The sequence below is a fragment of the Carica papaya genome, chromosome 5 (assembly GCF_054855325.1).
Source record: "Carica papaya isolate Zhongbai chromosome 5, ASM5485532v1, whole genome shotgun sequence".
NCBI lineage: Eukaryota > Viridiplantae > Streptophyta > Magnoliopsida > Brassicales > Caricaceae > Carica > Carica papaya.
Window position 1 is genome coordinate 14,556,511 of NC_142313.1, and position 9,245 is coordinate 14,565,755.

Here is a 9,245-nt window from a genome sequence, read left to right on the forward strand (position 1 = left end):
TTAATTTCTTTGTATATCCTTATTTTTTTTATTGTTAAAATAATAAAAAAAAAAATTTCTCAATTTTAGTTTTTTATTTTTTATTTTATTTTATATTTTATTATACTCTTTATTTTGTGTGCATATTCAATTTCAATATTCCTTTTTTACTTGACACAAAATATGAAAATTTAAAATAAATAATCATTTTCTTTCATCTCAAAAAAAAAAAAAAAAAAAAAAAAGAGATTCACAGCTTAGCTTCTTTTTATCAGTCGCAATGAGTATCAAATACATCTCTGATTTTCTTTTCCTTCTTCCTCTTCCTCTGGAAAAATTCCTGAAAAACATTCTCTATCTTGTTTTCGCATCAAACAACTCTATTTTTATTTCTACTAATAAACAACTGTCAATAAACCCAAAATCGCCAAGACTAACATTTCTCCCCCCTCGTTCTACGTATTACATATTCAACAAATCGATATGGCTGTTTCCATCATTTACACCAAACAATAATTGAGGCCAATTAGTCAACTTCTATTACCTAGTTAGAGACTGTATGCTTTTCGCATCATGAAACCAATTGCAGGCCATCGAGTTTGTGGACTCACAACTTATTATCATCACAATTAAATCTGTACCTGTTGTAAAAGAGGAAAAGCCTTCAAAATATGCATATTTGGAATCAATACAATCATGGACTAATCCTTCTCTTCGGGTTGTAGGCATGTGTCCCTATCGCTATCGAGCTTCTTTGGACCCTGCAAAGATGGGGAACCAGAATTGATAAAAGTTAATAATACCAGCAAGCAACACATTATCTCTGCTTACAAATGTTTCAATAAACAAAAATTATAATTGCATACACTCTGTAGTAAACTGTTGTGCATAAGAGAGTTGGATTCAATCATACCACATCACCCATGTAGGTTCTTCAACTGTTTGGCCCCATGGGGTCTTGAGGATTCATCCTATTTACCTTCCAAATTGGTACTCGAATCTACCCGTAATATCTAAATGATCGTACTTATAAAAACTTTTGCTTTTTTTTTATATCTTTATTAATTATATTCTTAATATCAATTCGATGAACTATACAAAAGTTTACCTGATTGACTGGGATGGCAAAACAGTATTGAAACTCCTACCGAACCCCATCTACTTCACATGATCTTGGACTGCTGTCAACATCATAGGAAAGCATTTTCAATGACAAGCGAAGTCACATGCTTACACTGCTGAAAAAGATATCATGCTCTTTTTTAAAAATAAATTACCTTGTGCAAAAGTGCAGCACAAAGGATCTGGCTTTTGATGTCTTGAGGGAGCATACTAAGGAATTTGACCCTTAAAAGAAATTGAGTTCAGTATATCCGTGAGAGTATGGCAACAGCTCTTCGACCTCAATCCTTGAACTGGCAGAACTCATGCTTTTCTTGATTCTGTTACGGTTTATAGATTCAACCTCTGCCAGAAATATACTGTACACGGGTCTATGATCTGAGAACCTTGATTCTCCACGAACATAAGATACTTGATTTAGGCCTCTTCCGTACCATAATATACGATCACACCTTCATGTAAAACCCGTGTTTAGCCCTAAATTCTGTCAGAATTTTATGGTATATAAGGTAACATGATTCCTTATGCCCGGCGCCATGTATCATAAGGCGTGCCAATTTAATGTTCCAATATTTATCTCAGTAAAAAGATTTGTTTAGGAGAGATTGAGATTACCATGCTGGAGTCCTTCGCTTCTCCTTTGGATGCCTATCATCACCTGCATATCTATCTGAGTTATTTGAATACTTGTATGTGGGAGGGAAATATATTTTCCCTTCATTCCATCCCTCAAACACTCGTCCTTTTCTCTGCGCTATCCGGAGCTGCAAGTAAAAACGGTCTGTTGAGATTAAGAAGGCGCAAAAAGAGATCAAAATAGCCAAGGACATCCTTCAAACATTATAACGAACATTCTAGAAAACAGCTAAACAAAATAAGACATGCCTGATCATTCTCTAACAGTGCCCTCCAATTGTGCATCTCAACAAGAGCCTTAGCAGAACGGTAAGACATTGCAATCCGATAATTCAAATCCCCAAGCCAAATGATACGACTGTACAAGAGAAAATAATAGAACTCATCTAAGCCAGAATATTAATTCATATGGATTTTCCACTACCAAAGCACATGAAACACTAAAATGGAAGAATAACCAAAATTTAATGTGTAAGATCTCTACTCATGCTCTAAAATTGTTTGAGGAGAGTTCTCATCTCTCATGCCATGAACCCTGGGGAACCTTGTCTTTCTCAGAATCTCCATAACATCAGAGTTTCTTCTAAGCTCATCTCCCTCCTTCTGCCCAGAGGTCAAATGACTGCAGATGAAGCAAAATGTTGTTTGGTGCAAAGACATGCTGATTGAAATTGAACCCTGGAAAAGCCAAGACAATGAGATTGACATTTTTTTCTTAATTCAGGAGAAAAATTCACTCTCAGAAAGTGAAATTTTATAAGCAAACTGTACCTTGTTTCCTAGATAACCCATCAAGCCTCTGCCAACACAAGACACTTTCATGTTGCGAACATCATCCCTGAGATCACTCTTCACCCATACCGTTAGATATATTCCGACCATTTGCTTACTAGAAACCAAACAGTACCTTGAGTGCCCTCTCTGTCTGTCTCTATCCTCCATGGCAAATGATCCACTGTAGGATGTTGGTGAATATTGAGAATACTGAGCAGTAACTGGTGAATCCCCAGATACATTCTCATCATCAGAGGAACCCCATCTATAACTTTGGTCACAGTCACTAGGCCTGTGACCAAGGATAGCTCGATCACATACGCTAAATCTACGATCAAGTCGTGGTTGTGACATTGACTTGTCATTATCCATTCTCATGCTGCGGCTCAGGGATTGGAATGACCTGCGATGAAAGAAAGACGAAGCTTTCTGTCTTGTTGATCCCTCAAAATCGGCATCTAGTTCAACAATTGGATCAGGGATTGGAGAAGGTGTATGGCAACTCCCACTAGTTCCAGGAAGACTGTTTAGAGTCTTTCGAATAAGAGAGAGCCATTTTCTTGCGGGGCCATTATCTTCGGTACCCAACACATTACCCGCATTCAAAGGAACAATTTCTTGAAACCTGAGAGCCAAATTTATCAACGAGGGTATCCAGAGATCACAATAAAAATTCCATAAACAGCAAAATGGGAGCATACCCAAGAACATAAATATCAGCAGGAGGGGAGGTGTGAAGCCAATCTTCAAGATTTAAATAACTTGGGGGAGATTTTCCCCCCACATTCCATGTAGCAACAAAAATCCTGAGCCCACATGAAATGAAAATGAACAGTAAAAATCAAAGCTTGAAAAGATACTAATCAGCCTAACATTAAAAAAAAAAATACCTATAATTATGCACATCTGTGACCTGTGAGGGATCAAGATCAATCTTACTTCGCCAAACCCGATCAGAGCTTCTTTTATTCATTCTCTCTGCAAACATCCATTGTATTGGGTATTAGGAAAGCTTAAAAGATTTTCATTTTAATATTTGGGTTTAGTTTAAAATATGAAGGTTAAAGGAGTAGTGTGGTCCAAGGCAATATTGATACTGATTACAGAGGTGGTGTCTGATGCTGAACCTGTTTTGCTTTTCTTGGTGGTGCATGCTTCCCTCTCAGAGAAGTTGTTCTTCCAATATTCATCACCACCTGAAAAAGAGGTACCATAAAGTTGTTAAAGCTTCTGCTATACCCACTGTTAAAATGAATCAATTCCACATATTCCAACACCACAAGAAACAAAAGCTGAACCAAATTTTTTTCTTTTTTTAAAAAAAAAAACTAAAATTAAAACATACAAAAATAAATGGGATTGAAAGTTGAAACAGATGAAAGGGGAAGAAAACAAATAACACACTCTTGCTTGCAAAGTAAAACCCGTTAAAGATCAAAACACAACAAACAAAAAAACGCTATGTAATTTTTTAATGTCAGAGAAACAATGTATGGAGACCCCATTTTTGTTTTTGCTTTAGAAGGTAAGATTGGGAAGGGAAGAAACTCAAATTGATGTGAAAATGAGCAAGGAATGTTAGTAACAGAACAATGACCTCCATAATCGACATCATTGGCGAGAAAGTCTTGGGCTTTGCTCTTGATATTGAGCCACTTCTTCACGAGTGATTTGGTCCATGAAAGCTTCGAGGAAATAAAAGAGAAAAGTGGGAGAGTTAGTGATTGAAATTGAAACTGGAAGAAAAAGAAAATGCATAGAGAAAGAGATTTATCAAAACCTTGCTTTTGTTGGAGCTCCCATCTCTCATTGTTTCACAACTTCATGTGGGTATCCTGATATACCAATAATGGATGTTGTTGAAGTATATGATTTTGTGGGTTTTGCTTACAACAGAATGCAGATGTAGAAGAAACAAAGATCTGAACAACTGAAAGCAGGAGTTACTGGAACTGCCAATTCCCGAAATTTAAGAGATGAATGGTGAAATAAAAAAGAGGAAGAAGAGAAGAAAATAGGTTGTTCATGGGAAGAAAGAAATTGAGAAATAAGACAATGTAGGGTGAAAGAGTAGAATGGAATTTGAGGAGAATAAAGTGGAGGAAACAAGAGAGGAGTAGAGAAAGCTTTTTACTTCAAATCAGACTGATCTCCCCTTGACTCCAATAACCCAAAACTCAGAAGACGTTAAAGTTTAAAACTTTATTTTGTATGTTTCCAAGGAGCAATATATATATATATATATAGAGAGAGAGAGAGAGTATAGAGTTTAACAATGCATAAATAGGAGTTTTGAGTTAAAGAAGAATGTTCCTTGCATTTAAGAAACAAAAAAGAGGTCTTGATTTGTTGTTTTGATATTTGCTAATTTTCATGTGCAAAATTACTTGGTTTACATAAATGTAGGATCCTGTTAGGCCAACCTTGATTATTATATTAATTAAAAAATAAAGTAATTTCTTGGAGTGTTTAATTCACTAATCTTAACACACATGCTAAATGTGGGAGACTGAGCCCTACAACCCAACTCTTTACTTTTCATATTTCAAGGTTTTATGTGTTCTAGGATTATACTAATTAATTACTTGACACCATAACACCTCAAATCCCCCTCCTTTTCTTATCCTCCTAAATCCCAAGTGCCATGTAATAAATTGCACAATTCATTGGATTATTATCATTTCCTTTAATTTAATTAATTGGTTTTAATTGTAATATTAATATTTACAACATTTACTTCAAAGACAAGTAGTTCTTTAATTATTTATAATATTAGTATCCATTTTTGGAATATTTTAGTTCTTGATATCTTTTTTAAGAAAATGTATATATGAATAGTAAATTATTATTCTAAATTTTACTTGTAATACCCAATTATTTTAATTATAATTTAAATTAATTTATAAATATAATTTTAAAATTTTAATTTAATCTAAAAAGAAGGAAAATAGGAGGGGGGATGAAATTGAAAATAATTTTAAAAAAAATTGGTGAAAATTTAAGTTATGATGATATTTTTTAAAAAAAAAATTAAAAACTGGGGGTTAAAACGTAATTTAAAAAAGTTGTGTTACGTAGAATGCCCAGTCAGCAGCCCTGACAAACCAGAATGCGCCGCGTGGCAACGGACGCTGATGCGGTGCCACACAGGAGGCCACGCGGGCGGTCTATGTGCCTGCGATCGGACGGTCCAGATTCACTCCTGCGCGCACGGACGGCCCGGATGCGTTCCCTCCCCAAACGTGATCGGACGGTCAGATTTAAACGCGATCAACGGTTCAGAGCCACTTCCGACTGTCGAAAGAGGTAAAAAAAAATTTATTTGCTCGGAATTCAATTTTAAATATCCTCATGGCCAAATCGGAGCTAAAAGATCGGCGAATTGGCTGAAAACTGCGGGAAAAACCAGGCGCTGGCGCTGCGAAAAATTACAAAAATGCCTCCGATGAGGCCCTTCCCGATTCCCGTTATGCGTAATTCTTTCACCATTTTAACCACTGTTTTCTTCTCTACAGGTTGACCGAAGCAAAACACCTAACCGTAAAGGTGAGCCGGTGGAGCCACCGCACTAGAGAACCCTGCTGCTGGTGAGTTTCGATTTTTCATTTTTTTTAGGGCCAACTGAAGCCTCTTAACGTGTTTTCTCGCAAGGATTGATGAAAAACCGACCGAAAACAGCTGACCCGAGGCAAACCGCCCATCAGTGCTATCGCCGGAGCACGACAGAGCTGTCGTGTCAGAATTTCAGAATTGGCCAAAAAGAGGTGCTGACACCGATTTTAGGTTTTTGGGATATTTGTAGGTATTTGAAGTGCGTTTTAATCCCCGAAGAAAAATTCAGGGAACCCGAGGACCGCCAATAAGCGCAGTCAACAAGTTTAGCTTTTTGGACGTTAATTTGAGTAATAATCTCTCACCTTATTCTCTGTTATAAAATTGAAGTCAAATTAACAATAATATGGTATTTTGTACAATTTAGAAAATATCTATAATTAATTACGGGTTACTAATGAAGCCAGAACCGAAAATTATTCCATGTTGATTTCTGTTGATTTATTTTACAGTTTGAGTGCATGATAATATCTGATTGATCAATTTTATAATTTTTAATGTATGTATTGCTACCTTATGTGACTACTGTTAAATTAGGAAACTAAAATGTGATTGTATTCTCTTATGCATATTTTGTTTATTTTATGTGATTATGGTTGAATTGGAAAACTGGAGATTAAAGGTAAATGGGAACTGTGTGATTAAGTAAATGGATGAAATGGTAGCCTTACTAGATATCCTATGAGATGGTCGGGTGCATAAGGAATCCTACCGTGAACGTTGCCTCATACCGGACGGGGTATCGAGGCTTTTTAATTTGGCACTCATACCGGACGAGGTATGGGGATGGCCCGTTTCACCCTCATATCAGACGAGGTATTGAGGTTTTGTAATTTGGTACTCATACCAGACGGGGTATGGGGATGGCTCGTTAATTGAAAATGTTAAAGGAAAGGGTTCACACGTTATGGGGACATCCCTATGAACCCCTATGGATACTAGTAGGTTGATAAAAAAGAAAAGTTGTTGTTCTGATTAATTGAATATGCGATCATGATATATGTTATGTTATTGATTCTACAATTTGTTTTGGTAAATCTCGCTACGGTAAGTAGGCGGTAAATGATTTTGTCCATAATAAATGAATTTGTTTAATTAAGAACTCAATTAGTTGTTTTGATTTTTCTACTAACCTTTATTTCTGTGCCGGTGAGTAGTGTGATATTTTTACTGGGGTATTGTAGCTAAATCAAGAGGATCAGGATCCAAAGCCCGATCCACAAGAGAGTTGCGAGTAGGTTGCCAGTTTTATTTATTTTCTATTTATTTCCTTATTTTTTGTATTTCCTTCAAAGAGTAATTCCCGTAGTACTATTTAGGACCTTAAGTTATTGTGTAAGGAATGTAAACCCTAACTAATTATTTTGTTTTTGCACTTAATTTATGATTTATTTCATTTGAAATTTCTGATGTCGTTGCAGTTGGTATCAGAGCCACGTTCATCGGACCCATTCCTTACACAAAATCCTTAGGAAACACCAAAAACAATGAATTATCACTCAACTGTTCATTGTGCAATATAAGTACAGATAGATGAAGAGAGGAAGACCCCCACTAAACTAAGTAGCCCGGGAGGATTTGCTATGAGAGGATGTTGACCGGTTATTTGAGATACTGGAGAGACTCATCGATGCCCAGCAGGCCCGGGAGAAAAGGATGGAGCTACTTGACCCTCCTCCGCTACCACATGTTAAGCCACCTCTGCAGCGAGAGGATCCCGAGCTACCCCCGTACGACCTTGCTCCTCCACAGTACCACCCGATGTCACCCTAGTATGATCCGGTGCTCCAACTACAGTATCACCCGACACTACCACAATATGGCCCGGTGCCCCAACCGCATTACCCGGCACCACCACAATATGGCCCGGTGCCTCAACTGCATCACCCGGTACCACTACAGTACAATCTGGTGCCCCCACTGTATCATCCAATACCATCACAGGGCCATCTAGTACATCCTCAGCACAGTCCAGTCCCTTTTTTCACGTGACTCAACTCCTCCCATGATGGACCCAGACTACGTCGAGAGGTATAAAAGACTAAATCCATCTACTTTTGTAAGAGGATCCTCCTTTGAAGAGGCCGAGTACTGGTTAGCTGAGACAGAGAAAGCCTTCATGACACTTGGGTTGACTCCCGAACAGAAAGTCATCATTGTTACCTACATGCTGGTGGGAGAAGTAAGCCGCTGGTGACAACTCAAGTAGGCCAACCTGCTCGTTCCAGTCACTTGGGAATAGTTCCTGACGGCCTTTCATGCAGAGTACCTTTCAAAGCATCTCCGATATCTAAAGGAGATGGAGTTTGCACACTTGGTCCAGGAGACATGACTGTATCAGAATATGCTTGCAAGTTCCTAGAGTTGGGCCAGTATTCCCCGTAGAGCATGACAGATGAAGGCAGGAAGGCTAGAAGGTTCAAGTGGGGTTTCTATCCTGAGATCAAACAGTAGTTGTTTGTGCTTGAGCTCAGAACCTATTCGCCTGTTTTGGCCAAGGCACAATTAGTGGAGAGTAACCTTCGCACCTTCCCCCTAGCAGTAGGGAACCTCAGGCCCTCGGCTCCATACCGCAAACCAGCACCTACTGCACCTGTTCAACATAATAAGAGACCCAAGCTAATGACTCAGGCTCCTCCTCAAGTTCTAGCAGCAGGGCGCGGTAAGCCCTGTCAGCACTATGGTAAGGATCATGGGGACCGACCCTGCTATTGTCTCAATAATACCTGCCGCATATGCGGTAGTGCCCAACATTATGCAAGGGAGTGCCCGAGGAACTAGAACCAGGCCAGACCTCTTATCTAGGGCAGAGCTTACAATCTCACTCAGTAGGATGCAGAAGCCGACCCGGATGTGGTACAGAACATACACTATCTATAACCATTCTGCTCATGCTTTGATTGATATTGGTGCATCGCATTCATTTGTTTCACATATTTTTACATCAAAATTAATTATATTACCTAAAGAACTTAATTCTATGTTCTTTGTGGCTAATCTTGGGAGTAGGACACTATTGGAAAAAGTTATATACAAAGTCTGTGTCATAGATATAGTAGATAAGAAATTGAATGTTGACCAAATATAGATTGACATGGAGAACTTTGATGTAATTTTAGGAA

At 38.0% G+C, this 9,245-nt stretch overlaps 1 protein-coding gene across 3 annotated transcripts; it reads right to left on the reverse strand.

Annotated features, from left to right (window-relative positions):
- Nucleotides 1-228: 228 nt before the first annotated feature.
- On the reverse strand, nt 229-4,720 carry LOC110816223 (DNAse I-like superfamily protein). 3 transcript variants are annotated; one of them, XM_022044333.2, is made up of 12 exons: nt 4,292-4,719; nt 4,109-4,196; nt 3,639-3,707; nt 3,402-3,489; nt 3,213-3,317; nt 2,509-3,136; nt 2,222-2,415; nt 1,987-2,095; nt 1,717-1,865; nt 1,257-1,553; nt 1,088-1,157; nt 229-740 (listed from the first exon to the last, which is right to left on the reverse strand). In XM_022044333.2, the coding sequence occupies exons 1-10, from the start codon at nt 4,319-4,321 to the stop codon at nt 1,328-1,330; spliced, it is 1,686 nt and encodes a 561-aa protein (XP_021900025.2). In that variant the 5' UTR covers nt 4,322-4,719; the 3' UTR covers nt 229-740; nt 1,088-1,157; nt 1,257-1,327. The 3 variants fall into 3 exon arrangements, with proteins under 3 accessions (XP_021900025.2, XP_021900026.2, XP_021900028.2); XM_022044334.2 differs by having other exon boundaries at nt 1,088-1,160; XM_022044336.2 differs by lacking the exons at nt 229-740; nt 1,088-1,157 and having other exon boundaries at nt 1,449-1,585; nt 4,292-4,720.
- Between the last annotated feature and the right edge of the window lie 4,525 nt (nt 4,721-9,245).